This window comes from Zootoca vivipara, chromosome 14 (genome assembly GCF_965207765.1).
Source record: "Zootoca vivipara chromosome 14, rZooViv2.hap1.1, whole genome shotgun sequence".
Taxonomy (NCBI): domain Eukaryota; kingdom Metazoa; phylum Chordata; class Lepidosauria; order Squamata; family Lacertidae; genus Zootoca; species Zootoca vivipara.
In genome coordinates, this window is record NC_142597.1 from 2,816,890 (window position 1) to 2,836,245 (window position 19,356).

The following is a 19,356-nucleotide window of genomic DNA, read 5'->3' on the forward strand; positions in this document are numbered from 1 at the left end:
CTTACGCAGAAACCAAGTTTTACGGCATAATCTGATATTTTGTTCAGTGTCCCAACGCATAGTGTTCAGAGCTCTTCTATTCTGCATTAGCAGAAGCCAGAGCACTGTGTGCCTACTTTTTTCATTTGATGATGGATAGAGATTGGACTCTAGCAAGATGGCAGGAGGTTGGGCATTTGATGACCACAATTTTGTTTTTTGTTTTTTTAAACATAATTTTTATTGATTTTACAAATTACAAAAGACGGTACATACATGAACACCTTTTCCACCTTCTTCCCACCCCCCTCCATGGGTCCTCCCCTGCCACAGAAGTATCCCACGTAGGTGAACAGTCAGAAATGGTCCATTTTATGATTGGATTTCTGTCCTCCTCCCCCTCCCCTGCCCCCAAAGCCCCCCCCCCCTGCCACCAGGGAGCTCCAGTAAACCAGGGCAGTACGCAGGAGGCTATCCATCCAACCTTGATGACCACAATTTTGGCTTGGCTAGAGAGCCAAAACAATTATAGATCACTTTGCTAAGTTAACCAATTGGTGGTGGTTATTTTCTCTGCCGATACGTTATTTGATTATTTTTATTTAACAAAATTTATATACCATTTGATTGTAATAAAAGTCAGAGCTTTCCAAACTTTTCATGTTGGTGACACACTTTTTAGACACGCATCATTTCATGACAGTAATTCAGTTTTACTAGCAAGCCAGAGGTTTAACTAACCCCTTTCCAGCCCCAGGACGAGCATGGGGAGCGTTCGCACAACACATCTACACACTGCAGCCGACACACTAACGTGTTGCAACAAACAGTTTGGAAAGCTCTGCTCCTTTTATTTTATTTTTTTATTTTGACAAAGTAATAATAATAAATAAAATATAAATAAAAATGTGCACCCCACCGCCAAGACCATTCCATTGTAACTATCCAGCTTCCCAAAATTTCAACACCTCTTGCGATGGTTTGACCCCTTTCCATTTTAACAGTACAAATTATACAAATACCTTCCATATTTCCTCAGAATAATTTCTCCTGCATATTCCCCATCTTACCTTAATAGCACGTTAATTTATCATTAATGGCTATATCCCACCCCTCTTTATACCATTCTTCCATTTTATATTCTGCTTGCCCCTTCCACTTCCTAGCTATAATAACTCATGCAGCTGTCAATAAATTTGTGAGCAAGTCGCTCATAGCCTGTGAACCTTCCACCCCATTGTAAATTTATAATAATGCTACTTCTGGACTTTCGGTCAGCTTTAAAAGCTCTGCTCTAAGTGGTTTGAAACTACCCATCTTGGTGTCACAAGACATGACATAGTCAGCCATGGTATTCTTAAGGGGTGTCTCGCTAAGATAAATTGCAGCTGAGCACCGTACTTATATGGCTCTCACCAATCATTCCTGAAAGGGAGGTATTTGGAGGTGGTGCTACTCATCCATGTTACTAGTGTACTGCCACAATACTATATTAAAACTCCGTCTTTCATCTGACCCTAGCGAGATGATGGAGCCCATGAATCTGATGGAATGGGATCAGGTGGGGTGAATAAACTTAATTTACAAGATGGAATTATTGATTGAATGTGGGAACAAATTTACAAGGGAAGTAGATTTATATAGGCTGCTACAGTTGGGGTTGCACTACCCCTTTAAAAATCAGTTTGTCAGCTTGAGTGCAATTCTGAATTCAGCACTGCTTTTGGGTGTTCTCTTGGCAGCAGTGGCCAAGAGTGCATTTTGCCACTTATTCTTTTGGCTCAGCTATGCCCTTTTGTGGAGAAAACAGACATGGTCATGTTGGTGGCGTGGAGGCTGCAGGCAGACCTCATTTTACATGCCCCCCCCCCGAAGCTGCCTCTGTCATTTCATCACAGTTCATTCCTTTGTTCCTTCTTTACAATCTGATTTTTCCTTCTTTTTTAACAGTGTCTCCCCATCTTTCTATGTAGCCTCAGAAAGCTATATTTGAAAGTGTAGCATTAAAAATAAATGTATGGATTGTTTGCTTTTTCCTGTTGGTATGGTTTGGAGAGGAAGAGAATTTTCCCCTGCAAGCTGTCTGAGAACAAGTTTAATAGGCTTGCTCTATGTATGTGGTGCACACTAAAGTCAGAAAGGAATTACATTAATCTGTTCTCTAGAACAGAGCCGTATTAGTTTTTGTACTAAAAAAATAATTCTCTGCACACTTACTTGAGAGTAACCCCACCAGACTTGACAGAGCTTACATTTTTATAGACCTGCATAGGATTGGGAATTCTAATCTAATACAGTGGTCCCTCGACTTACAAACTTAATCCATTCCAAATGCACATTCGTAGGTCGAAAAGTTCGTAAATCGAAAAGCGGTTTCCCATAGGGAAAAAATATTCGGAAAAATCCGTAAGTCGAAAAAACCACATTTAAAATTCATAAGTCGAGGAAACCGCATTTAAAACCACCAACGGTTTTCGTTCAGATGTAGAAAAATGTGTAAGCGTGCGGCCATTTGTCCCGTTCATAAGTCAAAAACTTCGTATGTCGAGTAATTCGTAAGTCGAGGGACCACTGTATAATCATGGTGAAAATTAAAGCAAGGCAGTTTGTGTTCCTGATTTAGTTAACCCAGAGCAGTTTTTTCCCTGTCGCTTGGCCCCTCATTGGCTCTGGCTCTGCCCACTACCAGCTTGTGTCTGCCAACAGATAATTTCCCACGAGAATACGACTCTCAACAGAAAACAGGTTGCCCACTTTTTCTTTAAACTGATATAAGTTGCTGGTTTGCTGGATATGTGGGGCTAGAACAATAGTGTAATAGCTCCTCTTGCCATTCCTTCATAAGCTTCTTTGTCCTCCTGCTACAGGATAGTGTCTGTCACATGTTCTGTTCCTGGCACTCATCTGTTATAAATCTTCTTCTTAATGAATAAGATAATTTTGTAGTTAAGGGCATGCGGGGGAAAACTGTATGATTTACGTGTCCTACAAGGTATTCCCCCCCCCCCCCCCGCATTATTTGAACCTTCTTGTTGAATCACAACTTTCAGTGCAGGTGGGTTGTGACTTCTAATATGAATATAGCCTCATTAAATAGTTCAAAATTACTTACATGAGGTATGTCTTGTACTGATGAAAAAAAAGTAACACAAAGGCTCAGAAGGCGAAAAACCACGGTCTTCCAAGCAGTTGATTTGCCTAAATCTATTTAAAATACAGGGTGAAGCACATGCAGATACAAATTTCATTTCCCCCCCCTCCCCCCCTACCACTTTGGTCACTCCTGTTAGGACCTTAGCCAGCAGATCAACCTGAGCCCTAAGCAGCACTACCTAAGTTTGAGACAGCTTCTGAGCAGAATTGAGAAGAATGAGACTGCCCACAATGAATTGTCACGATGGGGACTTCATTTGGACAATGATGTGCATAAGGTAATTGAATCAAGGAGGAGCCTTTGTCTTTAGGTTAGTCTTGTCTGATGACGTCATTCTGAATTCTGATTCAAACATGAGCTCCATAGCAACAGATATGCTTTTAGAAGAAATATAATTACGGATATGTGTTAATATATTTAATAATTGGATACCCTTTTCAGGTTATAAGTAACTTCAGCCTTGATATGGTTTAGAAACACATAGAACATTTTTTCTACAGGTTCCAATAAATAAGTTTGACATTTATTTACTATTTATTTCAGAAAATTTATATACTGCTTGAGTACAAAAACAGCAACCCAAAAGTAGTTTACAAAATGATAAAACAAATAAAATCAAGGCAGACTTACAGCCATATTTTAAAAACATACAGTAGTTAAAATACTAATGGATTAAAATTACCTGAACTTTCGAAGCATCTGAGTAGGCTTATGTAAATTTGAATGTTTTTAGCAGATGCTGAGAAGAGTACAGTGAAGGCCCCTGCTTGATCTCAATAGGCAGGGAGTTCCAAAGTGTAGGTGCTGCCACACTAAATGACCAACTTCTGACAAAGGCACAGTGGATATTACATGGTACTTGTAGTAGTGCCAGTTCTCCCTATTGAAGCAATTGAGTGGGCACGTGTGGGGTAAGGTGATCTTGTAGGTAAACTGGTCCTAAGCTGTTATGGGCTTCATATACTAATAGTAACACCTTGAACTTGGTGCTGTAGCAAATGGGCAACCAGTGCAGATCTCTGAACACAGGCATTAGTTGCTGACAAGGCCTCCCTCCTGTCAGCATTCATGCTGCAGCATTCTGCACCAACTGCAGCTTCCAGATCAAGCACAAGGGAACCCCTACGTAGAGCGCATTGCAGTAATCCAGTCTTGCAGTAACCAGCACAGGACCTTCCTTGGCAGAGCTTTCCCAGTCCAGGAATTGCCATAGCTGTCAAACCAGCTGCTATGGTAAAAGGCTATTTGAGCTTCCAGTGACAGAGCTGGATCCCCAAACTGCACCCCCAAACTGCAAACCTGCTCCTTCAGGGGGGAGTGCAGTCTCATCCAGGGTAGGCAGCTGACCAGTTACTCAAACATAGGAGCTACTGACCCCACAGTGCTTCCGTCTTGCCAGGATTCGAGCTTGGCTTGCTTTTCCTCATCCATTTCACCACTGCATCCATGCTATGGCTCGGGGAACTGCACTGCCTCTTCTGATTCACATGTTATGGAGAAATGGAGCTGAATATCACCAGCTTACTGGTGCCACCTCGCCCCCAAACGCCTGATGACCACTCCCAATGGCTTCATGTAGATATTAAATAGCACTGGGCATAAGCGAGTCCCCTGCAGCCATTCTCCCAATGCTACTCCCTCGACTCACTTCTGAAGGTAGGATTGGAACCACTGTAAAAGTGCCCCGAATCTCCATTCCCCAGAGCCAGTCCAGGACAATTATCAAGGCTGATGGTATCAAAAGCTCTCTGCAAAGTTCATCCATCAGGGCAACCATGGCTGACTCAGTTCCATGGCCAGGCTTGAACTCAGATGGAATGGTTTTAAATAATGCCTGCAGCTGCCCTGCCCGTGACCTCCCCCACCACCTTCCCCAGAAAGCCTCTCAGTGCAGTAGGAACCATTACCTCGCCCAGCAAAGTGTTAAGCAACCTCTGGACCCAACCAGTCAGTAGGGGTCAAGGGAGCACATGGTCAGATGGGAGCAATTGTGTCAATCACCTGCTTCATCTTGCCATTGCATAGGGAGACCAAGGCTTCAACAGGATCACCAGTTTTCTCCACTGGAAAATCCCCTGGAGCATTCAGGGACACATCAAGTTCCTTAAGTCTAATGAGGGCAGGCCATCCAAATGGGCCCACACCTCTTACACAGGGGATTTGCCACTATCAGTCAGGCTTAACCAGATAGTGGTCTGAACGCGATCTTCAGTCTGTCCCTCATGTCACTTGCCCATGAAACATTTGCTCTTTATGCATATTGCTGCAGATGGTGTATTATTCATACTTCTAGAGAAAGTTATCCTAGTTACAGATAAATTATTCCGGTTGGAAAACTCTTTGTTGGTTGCAACCTTTAAAACACAAAAAGAAAACATTTAAGTTGTAGCATAGTTCTTGATTATCAGCTGGATAGCTTGGTTGGTTAGAGCTTGGTGCTGATAACACCAAGGTTGCAGGTTCGATCCCCGTAAGGGACAGCTGCATATTTCTGCATTGTAGGAGGTTGGATTCGAGGATCCTCAGGGTCCCTTTCTATTCTATGATAAAGAAGAACAAGCCAGTTAACACAGATTTTAATGATAATTAGAGTTCAAATAATAGCTACAGCATATAATATTCTGCAAAAAAGTTTACAAATGCTGCGTTCTTCACTATGGAGTTAACCCTATGCTTCTGGAAGCCGTCAAGGGTGGTGGTAATTAGAGGGCCCCTAGTTTCAGTAGTCATTTTGCTGACAGGCCACCAGTCCTGGTGGAATGCATTGTAGGCAGCTCATAAAAATCTCTGGCTAGTGATCTGTCTCTGCAGTTGCATCACCACCATGACACAATTTAGGGGAGAAGCTACCCTGGGCGTCATTTTCCACCTAGACAAATGTCTGACCACTAGCTGTTTAAAAGTGTATGGGGAATCTAATATTTTGGGGTTGTTGTTCATTGTTGAAGAGATGCAAGCTTTTGTGTGACTAACCTAAGCAGAAATATTATGCTATCCTTCAACCTATTTGTTTCCCTGGTCCTGCTTCCCTCTTATGGAATCTTCTGTACTAGACAAAAGGACGTATTCTCCCCATGGAAAGAATCAACCTGAAGAATAGCTCGTTTAATACATCAGAAGACCTAAACTGGTCCAAAGAAGTAGTCAGAGAAGCCTGCATCTCTGCAGTAAGTTTTGATCTCTGACATTGACAAAATTCCACACTGTTATAGTAGAACCCACATACAGTACTTCTTTGTTTCCCAGAAAGCATTCTTGAATTTTTGAGAGAACCCCTTCCTCTGGACCAGAGATTATTTTGGGTTAATGAACTAGAACAGAGGTTTTCAACCTTTTTCAGTCCACAGCTCCCTTGACCAACCACAATCTTTCTGCAGCTCCCCTAAGGAGAAACGTGCTCTGAGCCTTAGAAGCCCAGTTATGCCATGCCTTGCCTGCAGAGCTGGCAGCCCCTCACCCCTTTTTGAACACCCTCCCTTGTGTAGTGTTCTCTCAGCCTCCTCTTCCCTCCCCCCTCTCATTGGGAGTCCTCTGGGTAGCTGCTGCAGCTGCCCCTGGTCTGTGACACCCCCCCTGCCCTAAATAGAGGTCCCTCCTCATACTGCCTCACAGGGGCCAGGGAAGAAGATGCCCCAGCCTTAGTGGCCTTAGTGGCCTAATGGAGACTGCCAAAGGTGAACGTGAGGCCTTGGGAGTACTCACTTTGGTAGGATGCAGTGGCAGCAGCAGGCACCTCTGGGCTTGCATGATGGCAGAAAGGCTTCCTGTCAGTGCTGCATACTCAACTCCCAGGAAGGCATTGCACACAGCAAGCACAAGAAAGGCCAGCACAGTGCCTGCCTGCTCAGCTTTCCACTTGTTTGTCCATTCCCAACAGCAAGGGTTGGTGAACTAGCTGGCTGGGCTCCCTCATCCACTTGCTTCCTTGCGTCAAGGCCGCCTCAGCTCCTGGCAACCAGCATCCCCTGGCCAGCCTCAGAGGCATCATTTGCCTGGGGAGCTTGTAGCCAGGGAAGCAGAGACGTGAGAAGGTATCAGAGGAGGGAGGGAAGGAAAGAGGGATGAAGGCCAGTGTTGCCCACGGCACCCCTGATTATCATTCAAGGTGCCCCAGGGTGCTATGGCACACTGGTTGAAAACCACTGAACTAGAAGGATTGCCTGTAAATGACCTCTTCAACTGACATTCAGAGGAGACTCCAGCTCTTGTTCAACCCAAGGAGCTGTGAATCCGCACACTGGTGAGAAGGTTAACACAGCTATCTGTATTTTTACGTGACAGATCTGAAATGGCTCACATCCTTCTGTCTCAGGAGATAATGGAGGAGTGCGTTTTTGGAGATGAAGTAAACTGTTGGAAGGTTACAGCACCTACTGTGGCTGTAGAAACCGATAAGGGATAGACATGTTTTGTTGCATCTGGGGCCGATGAAGGCATCCGTTTGTGCGGTTGCAGATGCACCATGGCATTTTTTCTTCTCTGCATTCCTCCCTGCAGTCATTCCCACTGCTTCTGCCACTGGATAAAAGGGAGGCATTCTGGCACATGGCATTATTTGCTTGGCTTTCCTGACCCCTGCTGGAGAAGCCAAGCAGCAACACTTTGTGGAATGCCTGGCTCCCACCGAGTTCAGGGAGAGCCAATGTTTTCCATTGGCAGAAGTGTGTGGAGAGGGGCATGGTATGGCAGTGGAAATAGTGGGGGTGTAGGATGGGGGCAGGAGGCAGCATGCCATTTTGCCTTGGGTGGCAAAATGGAGTGAGCCACCCCTGCTCTCCTCCAAGCAGAAATCTACCAATTTTTCCACCTGCCTTTCTACTTATAGAGCAGAAAATATGGGTGGACTTCCTTGGCAGGAGATGGAGAGGAAGGTTCCTGCCTACCAGGATCTGTTTAGTGGATCTGGGGTCTGTTTAGAGATAGAAGTGAATAGTTGAACCTGGTAGTGATAAGATCTTAAGAGGTTTTGCGAGTAGTCTGTAGTTCATCAATCCTTTTGAGTTGGAAGAGGCTGCATTATCTATGCTGACTTCTGTTCTACTCTTAGATTCCAGTTCATTACTGGGCACTGTTTTATCCGAAGCGGACAATGGAACAAGCTCGTGAACTGGTCAGCATGATGCAGAAGATCTCTGGCTCACTTGGTATCCAGATAACTCCACCTGCTTGGAATGAATTGAAGGATGACCGAATAGAGACTTATGCCAGAGCTATCAAATCATTACTAAGTAGTGAGGTATCTTCTTAACGGAGTTTTGAGTATTGAAACTTTCTGGTTGGTATTGCTGAAATAGTAACAAAGGGCATTTTATTGTAGATATAGTAGTGGACAGTGCAGGGTTGTAGGTGCAGTTCTGTGCATCTCGCGTCTTTTACATTTCACTGAAGCCTTATGGGAAACAATAAATGGCTAAAACTGCCAGCTTAAATATAATGGAGTTTGCTGGGTTGCTCTTTAAAATACAACAAATGTCTCCATGATATCCTGTCACCCCAAGTATAAATTGACTTGGTATTTATCCAATTAACTTCTATATAACAAGCCTCTTTAGCATTCCAGGTTATCTAGTACAGTAGCCTGCATATGATGGGAAAGGGTGTGGTTTCATGGTCTAGTCAACATTCTACAGGAGACAGATGTTATTGGGGGTTGTTGAGGTGTTTTGTTTTTATTTTGATTATGTATTTTGTGGTTTTACCGTATATTCTGATTTTATCCTGTGAACCACCCTGAAACCTGCAGGTATAGGGTGGTATACAAATTTTATTATTAATAATAATAATAAGGACATATTTATATATTATGAACACAGCAGTCTGCTGATGAAATTGGCATCTTCATGTCAAGTTCTCTGCCTTCTTGTTGGAGTGATGCAAAACACTTGCCCAATGTTATGAGGTTTCCTGCCTGTCACCGGCAGCAGTAGCAGCCTGTGATGAGGCAAGCTGAAAGTGATCATAACATTGGGAAGAACTCTGCATGGAGAGGCTGTTTTTCTAGTAGTACCATGTTGGGTGTATTTAGCTTAATCCAAAATTGCCAGGTAAAATTGATACCGAGCCCCAACATGGGGGAAGAAAACTCTTATCAGTTCTTTTGTGAGATTGGGCAACCACTTTCATCTCTTCGGAAAGAGGCAATAATTCATTCATTTGCTTTAAATTGTGTTTTATAACTTTATTGCACAGTCACATCTGGCTACATAGCATAGTAATGCCATGATTTGGCTGGAAAGAAGCAGTCCTGGTTGAGTAAAAGTGAAGCAGCTGACGAAAGGGTGAATGGACTGTTAAGCATTGTAGGTTTGGGGAAAATATTTAGAGCACCCTGAAAATCCATTTTTTATACTGTAAATACTCAATTGTGAACATGTCAAAACCCCAGGTTAGACTATTATGGGTTTTTTATTTGCCATAAAGTCATAGCCATATTGAAAACTGTGAATGCTGATGTTCCTTGATGAAATTTTGTGCTGCATAAATACCATTAAACATTGTTCCACAGCTTGTACAGTTAGAACATGATTATTTCCTGTAAACAATTTTAGCTCTCTTATTTATTTTATTTATTGCTTTTATATCCCACCTTTTTTCTCCAAGGAGCTCAATGTTGTGTGCATGGTTCTCCCTATCCTCGTTTAATCCCTACAACAACCCTGTGAGAAAATTAGGCTGAGAGGCAGGGACTGGCCCAAGGTCACCCAGTGAACTTCATGGTCAGGTGGGCTTTGAACCCTGATCTCCCAGGTCCTAGTCCAACATACTAACCACTGTACCATACTAGCTCTGATTCAGTTCCCCATGATTATAGCATTTAATGTTCTAGTGTTTGATGTGGTAATGTTATTTTTTTGTAAATCTAACCAGTCCCTCCCCCTCCCGTTTTTTAAAGGAAACTCTACAGTTGGTAGTTTGCATTATCACTGGGACTAAAGATGACTTGTATGGGGCCATTAAAAAATTGTGTTGTGTACAATCTCCAATACCTTCTCAGGTAAGTCAAATAGTTGGCTGCATAATTCTTACGCTGATAATGCTTTGGCCATCCATGCCTACTGAAGGCTTGCATGAAGGTCAGGTGTGCATCCTGAATCCACCCAACTCTTGGGTCTGCATATGCCTGGAAGGAGGGCAACTGTAGGGCCCCTTATGGACTTTGTTTGCGCAATCTACGAAAGATTCTTGTATTCCCATATAGTACCTTTCTTTAGAAATATTCCAATCTTTCTTCATGCTGCACTGCTTTTTCAGAAATGGGAAACTTTTTGTGCAATGCTGCCCTGGATTGGATACAAAGTGTTGCCCATTGAGACTGCTAAGCAACAACATTCGCATAAAAGAGGATGCTTCAATATTTCCCCCACTTAACCTGCAGCAACTCTAAAAGGAGCAGAGGAAAGAAGAAATATAAATGTTTTTGGTTTAGAGTATGTTAAGGACTGCCTTCTTCCATATGTTTAGGGAGGTTTTTAAATGTTTGATCTTTTATTGTGTTTTTAGTGTTCTGTTGGGAGCCGCCCAGAGTAGCTGGGGAGGCCCAGCCGGATGGGCAGGGTATAAGTGATAAATTATTATTATATTATTATTATTGTTGTTGTTGTTATTATGTTTATCCCCACATGCTCTGTGCAGCATCTGAGGGCTTGTTCCAGATTGCCACAGCTGTGCAAGGTGTCACGGGACAGTGATGAGGAGCAAGACCTTCATGTTGGTTCCCATCTTGTGAAATGCTCTTCCATATGAAAACCACCAAGATCAGACATTGTATATCTTCAGACTGGTGATATATTGTTGAAAACCGGTTTGAAATCCACATTGTGATTACCGGTTCAAAATATCTGCCCTGATGATAAACTGCATGAAGCCAACTTTGCTGACTCAGCTCTCCCCTGTCTCCTGCAGGGGACAGCAAACCACAGAGCAGGCACAGCCCGGGAACTTTGCTCTGGTGCCACGGCCATAAGCTTCTTTTCCAGGCAGGCTGAAAGGTGCTGGGAGCCGAGTTTAAAAAATAAATAAATAAACCTTGCCATCTTTAAGCCTCTTCTTTCATCCCTTCCTATTTCCCTTCTCCTCTTCTATCTCTCACACACGCAAACACAAAAGGAGGGCTAGAGATCATACTAAGAATAATTTGAAGTTAAGTAAGACGATAGAGAGGAGTTTATTGTAGGTGGTTGTTTCTGGGATAGCTCAATTGGTAGAACATGAGACTCTTAAGGATTAAGAGCTCAAGAATCTTTGGGCAAAATATTCCTGCACTGCTGGGAGTTGGACTAGATAACTCTTGTGGTCCTTTTCAGCTCTACAAAATAGGCTGGTCAGCATGCAGATGGAAGGTGGATGAAGGGTGATTGGTTAATGTCTTGCTTGGTGTTAATGGTGCTAAATATGTTCTTCTTCCATCAGGTTATTAATGTTCGAACCATTACAACCAATCCTAGCAAATTTAGGAGCATAGCGCAAAAAATTCTGCTGCAGATAAATTGTAAGCTAGGTGGAGAACTCTGGGGTGTGGACATCCCTCTGGTAAGTAATATAAAAACTTACTTTTACTTGGGGAAAGCTTAATTGGTAAGCATAACATAGTGAGACTTGCAGATCATGCAACAAGGTTGGAACTTGGTCTCTTTTAATTCCAGTGCTTTCTCCAGTGCAGTGTTGTTGTTGTTGTTTTAAAAAAAGTATCTGTATTGATTGCAGTGTTGAATTATGGACACAGTTCGAAAGCATGTCAAAATGCAAGTAGATAAATAGGAACCACTACAGCGGGAAGGTAAACGGCGTTTCCATGTGCTGCTCTGGTTTGCCAGAAGCGGCTTTGTCATGCTGGCCACATGACCTGGAAGCTGTACGCCGGCTCCCTCGGCCAATAATGCGAGATGAGCGTGCAACCCCAGAGTCGGTCACGACTGGACCTAATGGTCAGGGGTCCCTTTACCTTTACCTTACTGTATTTTTAAAATTTATTTTTATTTTTTGCGTTCCAGAAACAGTTGATGGCAATTGGCATGGATGTGTATCATGACCCCAGTAGGGGAAAGCGTTCTGTGGTTGGCTTTGTGGCAAGCATCAATCAGTAAGTACAGTTTGTTTGGAAAGACCTTTAACTTTTTGGTGTCTAGGAATGAAAGTCTGTTCCAGAACTGTGCTCACTGTTGTGTCTAGAGCAGCCATTGTTAATAGCTGTGGATAAAAAATTGAGTTCCATGTATCCTTTGACCAGCGTTTCAGTAAAGTTTATATATAGCCAAACTAGTCAATAAAGGCCACATGGAGAACTTTAGGGGCTTTGCCACAGCATCATATTACCCGCTGCTGTACTGGCTGCCAACTAGCTGCTGAGTTATGTTCAAGGTGCTCTTACTCGTGTACAGAGCCCTACCAAACCAGGGACCAGAAGGTGGTCTCACTTAGCTGATCATTGCATTCTTCAAGAAAGGGCATTCAGCAGATACCATCCTATCAGGAGGTCTGTCCTGCCCTATGTTAGAATCATGCCTAGCATTTGGAACTCCAAATACACACACACACACACACACACACACACACACACACACACACACACACCAGCTGGTATGTGTGGTAGATTGAATTTATTTTATTAATGTATTGTATACATGTATGTGTTTATTTGCTTGTTTGATAATGTATTGACAAATTTTAATAGCTTGGCACCCAAAAGGTCTCCAAGTAACTTACACTGAAAGCATGTATATACTGTACATTATACCAAAGAAGGAGAGGGGGAGGGTCATACTGTATAACACATCAATATTCCATGCAATGTATTGGGGAAACAAACAAACAAATGGAACAGAACAGTGGTTTAAAAAATAAATTAATTAACAGTGCACACACAATAAACAAAAGAATATTCCCACCCACTAGCAGATGAAAATAAAACCTCAACACCCAACATCCTGTTCCCTAGCCCAGAAATCATTCACATCACTCTTCCATTGTCTCCTGAGACAGATGGATGCCAGCAACAATTTTTAAATCTCCCCACCCAGAGGTTTGGCATGAAGGTCAGTAGGTGGGTCCTCCAGGGATGGTCTGGTGTCTCCTCTCCTTCCATGGAGGGCCAGTAGCAAAAGGAAAGCAGAAATATGGTTAAACTGTTATCTGCTACCTGCTCTGCAGTTGTTCCACCTGCTGCAGCTCTTGCTGCTGGTGGCAGTGTGTAAGACTAGCGTGCCTGCCTGGGAATTTATCCTCCCACCAGCTGTCTGGTGTCAAGGCCAGTTGCTGTAAATCAGGGTGAGGCAGGGGGAAGGATAGGTCCTGCAGGGATAGTCTGGCATATTGTTTGTGTGTATTAATTGTTTTTATATATGCAGTTGTTCCTGTCCTTGTGTATACAACTGCTTTATATGTTTTTATCATCTTCTAAATCACTTCAGGATCCCTCATGGAAAGAGATTCAAAATGAAATAATAATTGTAAGCCACCATAAAGCTCAATTATGGTTTAAAGGTGAATGTGTAAAATGTTAGTGGACAAAAAGAGAATTGTAGCTGATTTACTCCACCACCACTGCAGCTATAACTAAGGTTTGTTCTTTGCTAACCACTCATGGTTTAGAGAGAGACAAATGAGCCCCTGTTGGATGGAGGACTAAGTCAAACCATGGCTTATTGCTGGATAGTGCTTTGAGAGCAGGGGAGGAGCAAAACAGCTAGAAAATTCTTCCTGTGCATTAGCAATGCTTTTAAAGCCCTAGTTCAGCTTAACTGTGTCTTAAAGTGATGTGCAAGCTGTGCTGCTCAGATTGTAAATTTAGGTTGTTTCTTGTACTATTGAATCATATAATTGCAGGAGTATTAAACTACTAAAAGGTAAGGAGAGAGGACTAATTTATAGAAGTATTGTTAGGGCATTGATATCTGAGAAATTGCCAGAGTTTGGCCTAATTATTCATAATTAGGCTTTGTGTCTTGAATTAAACATTAGCATTTACTCCTTTTTTTTCTTTCTGCCACCAGCACTTTGACAAGATGGTACTCTAGAGTAGTATTCCAGCTGCCTCATCAAGAAATTGTAGATAGCCTGAAGGTCTGCTTGGTGGGTGCCCTGCAGAAGTTCCATGAGGTGAGGAATACACTTAATTCTTTTCTGGCAGGGATGAACTACTGGGGAAAGCCTGACCAGCCTAATAGCTTCCTGTACTGAAAAGGAAAAAATAAATATTTGTGCTGGTCCTGAGATATCAATATGGCTGTCCTGCACACTGGTATCAGGTGCAGTATCCAATAGGAGAAGCCATCTACCCTTGTTTAGTGGGCTCCTGGCCCATTGCAGCGCTGCTTCTGTAGAAGCCCACTTGTACATGAGGGGGAGAGGGTGGGGTAGCAGCCGGTCTTCACTGCACACTCATATGGTCTTATCTAATTGCAGTGCTGTAGAGGTTTCACCTGGCTCCCCAGCCCATTGCAGTACCCCTGCTGCTAGGATAGGAACCGCTACAGCGGGAAGGTAAACGGCGTTTCCATGTGCTGCTCTGGTTTGCCAGAAGCGGCTTTGTCATGCTGGCCACATGACCTGGAAGCTATACGCCGGCTCCCTCGGCCAATAATGCGAGATGAGTGCGCAACCCCAGAGTCGGGCACGACTAGACCTAATGGTCAGGGGTCCCTTTACCTTTTAATTGCAGTGCTGTAGAGGTTTCACCTGGCTCCCCAGCCCATTGCAGTACCCCTGCTGCTAGGATAAGCCCACTAGCAAAGGGAAGGGTGACGGATGCGCCTTGTGTGACCCCCCACCCCACCCCACTGCTTCAGGGCAAGCATGATTACATGTGAGGCTGAGAATAGCAGCTTCAGCTGGGTGGAGCAAGTGGTGAAATGCATGTGGGGGGGGGGCGGCAGACCACTGAGGGTAGCCTGCCTGGGGCCTTCAAAAATTAGAGGTGCATCTGACAATGAATTCTTAAGTCTTCATTTGTTCACATTTGCCCTTAGTTACCTTTGCTTTTGCTACTCCTTGCTGAAATATAGATTGCAAATTTTGGGCAGGGACCTGTTTATATTGCTAATATTCTCTAGAACAGGGGTGGCCAACTCCCAAGAGACTGCGATCTACTCAGAGTTAAAAAATGGCAGTGATCTACCCCCTTTTTTGGGTTCAGGTCAAAGTTGTTGAGCCTTTTTTAGGAAGGAGGAAGGCCCATTTTGAGGGGGTTCGGGTCAAAGTTGTTGGGTTTTTTTCAGGGAGGAGGTAAAATGTTGAGCTTTTTTTAGGGGAGCCACAGTTGTTCAGCTTCTTTGGAGGGAGCCAATGATCTACCAGTGATCTACCACATACGTCCAGTGATCTACCGGTAGATCACGATCTGCCTGTTGGACATGCCTGCTCTAGAATGTTGGTAGTGCCCTATAAACTCGTGTAACAAGTGCTATTCTTTTTAATGGAGAGGTGTAGTCACAGGAGTAACTTCCCACAGCCTCCATATAACTTACTCTTTTTGAGTTTTTTGCAAAGTCAGCCATGGCACTAATTATCTTGAATGACAGCAGAAAGGGTTACAAATAAAGACAGTACATTTGTGTCTGTATACTGGAGGCATCTAGAGTGCCCAGAGGAGATGTTTGCCTGAGTTATCCAGGTCTCTCTGCATATATTACAACATCTTAACCTACATGTTTGGTCTCTTGAAGGTGAACCACTATCTCCCTGATAAGATTGTGGTTTACAGAGATGGTGTATCGGATAGCCAGCTGAAAATGGTGGAGAGCTATGAAATCCCCCAGCTAGAGAAATGTTTCGAAGCTTTTGAGAATTATGAGCCTAAAATGGTGGTGATAGTTGTACAGAAGAAAATCAGTGCCAACATATATTTGGCAGCCAATGATCACTTCTCCACTCCGACTCCGGGTACAGTGATAGACCATACAATCACCAGCCGAGATTGGTGAGTGAAAAGCAGTCACACAGCCCTTTCTCTCCGTATTTTCACAGGCTACTCTGCTCTTTTTGTAAGAAGAATTTGCTGCTTATAGTTGATTGATTTAGATATTTGCCACAGTTTAGTGCAACATGAATAAATTGGAGTTTTGCATGCTTCCTCCTTCCATGTGGGTGGGGAAGGATCTTGAAAGTTTCTGCTTCTAGCCTTCGTTATACATATATCATGCAGACCAGGAACTGTGTTTAATTTTAAATGTGGTTCATGTCAAACAGGCTAACTTCAGTAACTGGTTTGAAGTTGGCTTGTTTGAAACTAGACAGTTAATGTTAAATAGAGTTGGTTGGTCCATATGACACAACAGTCCATGACTAAGTCAAAGCTTTCAAGCTTCTTGTCCCAGCCCCTTGTGAAGAGGGGAGAGAGGAACATGTGTTCATTCTTGCTCATTGACATTGTGTATAGCAGGATTGTGTGTAGGTTCAATTGCTGAAATGATCTGTTTTCTCAAACTGTTAAACCAAAATTTATTCTCCTGTAACTTGTCCATTAAATGAGTCTGTCCTTTGGGGCATCTGAGAAGTCTTTATTATCTTCTGTGTGACAACCCTTGGAGTATTTGAAAGATGCTTTGGTTTTCCCCCCCTCAGTCTTCTCTTCCCTCCAGTGCTCTTAAGCTTTCCTCATAGGGTTTGTTTTCTAAACCAACACTAAAAGTCTTTGTTGCCCTCCTCTGAACCCAATTCCATCCTCCCACTACCATAGAATAAATCAGGTGAAATGTGGCATGTTAGAACTTTATGTAGTCAGGTTACATAGTGTACCTCAGTATCAACTTTTACTCTTTAATCCAGAGGTTTCCAGTCTTTGGCAATATCCTTTCTGGAGTTCTTCATTGAACATCTTAAAGATTTGTGTATGAAACTTCTCACTAGGTTGAAAATCTTTAGGTGGTCTCCTTGGAAACCACTTAGATACTATGACACCCTCTGTCTTAACTTCCTGGTATCTGTGGCAATCAAACTGGTGTTCATCTCTGCACTCTTTCCCTTTTTGATAGAGGAAAGAGCCATAAATTTGACCTGATGGGAATAAAAAGCTGTTCATTGGCAGCTGTGACAACAAGTTGTAAATTACTAGGCCTATGTGGCTAGTTATCAATTTTTCCTCTGGGGAAAAAATAATTTGGGTTTAACCAAGCTACCTGAAGAGCATAGTGCTTCTCAAGTTTACCTGAATGCCTCCAAGCCAACCAGACAACATGGCCAGGCACATGGGAAGTGGTGGCTGCTGGTCAGTGATTTCCCTCTCCCTTAAGGGCTGTGCATTACAATTAACCAGTCTTGCAATGTGGTAAGGATCTTCTCTTTTGATGGCAAGGGGCTTTTTAAAGTCAGCACCAACAGTGCCCTCAAGAAGGTGTTGGAGAAGGGCTGCTGCTCGGTAGCAGAGCACATGGTTTGCATGTGAAACCTCCCAGGTTCAGCTGCTGGCATTTCTTGGTAGGATTTTTTGGCTGCAAAAAATCCTGTAAACACCGGGAGAAGTATTGCCAGTATTCTCCAAAAATAAGACGTAGCCATAAAATAAGCCGTAGCAGGATTTTTAAGCATTCAATGAATATAAGCCATACCCCGAAAAATAAGACATAGTGATAGGCACAGCAGCAATGCTGGCCTTGGCAGGAGGAGGGAAAAAATAAGACATCCCCTGAAAATAAGCCATAGTGTTTTTTTTTGTTTTTTTTGAGGAAAAATAAATATAAGACGGTGTCTTATTTTCGGAGAAACACGGTAATGTAGACAGTTGTGATCTAGATGGCCTAATGGTATTGAATAAGCCCCTCTGTTTCCCAAATTCTTTTTGAGGGAGTGAAGAATCAAGTTTGTCCCTCATTTACTTGCTTGCTTGACTATCTTGCGTGCTGCTTGTAAATAAAAATTATATTGATAGCAGTTTGAGTTTTCTTTTTAATTATTCTTAGGGTGGATTTTTACTTGATGGCTCATTATGCACGACAAGGCTGTGGCATCCCAACTCACTATGTCTGTGTAAGAAATACTGCCAACCTCAGTCCTGACCACCTGCAGAGGTGAGTGCATTTCATGTTTTAGATGTAATCTCTTAATTCCTCTTAGGGATTGATGTGTGTGTGCTTTTAGTTCACATGTACAGAAAGTAATATATAAATATTTATATCGTTGCTTTTTAAAACATTAGAAATCAGGTGTTTTCTCATATCTTGCCATTGCAAGTGTTATACTGCTGCTCTGATAGTGAGATGGTCCTCTGCCTAAGGTGAACAGTTGAGCATGCCAAATAATGGCTCTAAGGATAACCCATCTGGAGGCTTGGACTTTGACTATCTTGCTGTTGGTGAGGATATGCTTTGCCAGAGTGAAAGATCAGGGGTTCACCTTGTGTCAACTTTAATGTCTTTCAGCACCAGCCAAATTCTTTTGGTTTGTTTTCTGCTGTATTTTTTTGTGATTTTACATGCTCTAGGTCCATGGGGATGATTTGATTGCTCCCTTTATTATATTATTACATGATTTTGTCTGATTGCAAATCCCTACTCCAAATACTTGTCCTATTTGTGTTTCCACATATTTTTATTTTCACATAAAGCATATTACATAGTCAAACATTTAATCTCATTACATTTGTAACTACAACTACATGTCCTATTTTTGAACATCTTCTGGTTTTATTGGTTTTGTTCTTTTTATTTCTTTTAATTGTTCGTTGCTCAGAAAACTCTAATTATAGGATGACTGATACATGTAGTAAATTTTAAAAAACAAATGTACTGTACTGTTTAAGAAATTACAGAGTTGACTTCTGTTTTTCCCAAATAATATTTATTAATTTTCAAACATTTTAACACAAAAACAAAAAAGCAAAATTAAAACATAATCAAAAAAGAAAAAACATATCAATTCATTACATTAACTTGACATTGTGGACTTCCTCAATTCCCCCCACACTGGAATTTAATTCTAAATTAAGCAATTTTCCTTTATCATCTTAAATAATTCTAACACAATTTTCCCATTATTTCCCAACCAATTCTAATCTACTCAAAGGGAAAAAAAACATCAACTATCCTCAACCTATAATTCATTAATTAATCCAAATTAACTTTATTTTCCCATCCATCTCTAATTCTTCCTTTAGCCTCACAATTTATACCCCAAAAAATTCTTCTCTCAGCTGGTGTCATTCAGGATATCATTTGATGGACAGGGTTAAATCCTACATTGACTGTGCAATCCTACACCCAGTAGCCAAACAGAGCAGGATTTAACTGTCATTG

The 19,356-nt window shown here is 42.4% G+C and overlaps 1 protein-coding gene across 2 annotated transcripts in view; it reads left to right on the top strand.

Annotated features, from left to right (window-relative positions):
• The window catches only part of PIWIL2 (piwi like RNA-mediated gene silencing 2), a 53,763-nt gene that overhangs the window by 29,755 nt on the left and 4,652 nt on the right, over positions 1-19,356 (top strand). The window contains exons 14-22 of one of the 2 annotated variants that reach the window (XM_035140125.3): positions 3,270-3,410; positions 6,187-6,300; positions 8,181-8,369; positions 10,026-10,127; positions 11,543-11,662; positions 12,124-12,212; positions 14,122-14,227; positions 15,793-16,046; positions 18,025-18,132. In XM_035140125.3, coding sequence (XP_034996016.3) covers positions 3,270-3,410; positions 6,187-6,300; positions 8,181-8,369; positions 10,026-10,127; positions 11,543-11,662; positions 12,124-12,212; positions 14,122-14,227; positions 15,793-16,046; positions 18,025-18,132 — 1,223 coding nt within the window. The remainder of the gene's footprint in view (positions 1-3,269; positions 3,411-6,186; positions 6,301-8,180; positions 8,370-10,025; positions 10,128-11,542; positions 11,663-12,123; positions 12,213-14,121; positions 14,228-15,792; positions 16,047-18,024; positions 18,133-19,356) is intronic. The other variant, XM_088658245.1, reaches the window with a different exon arrangement.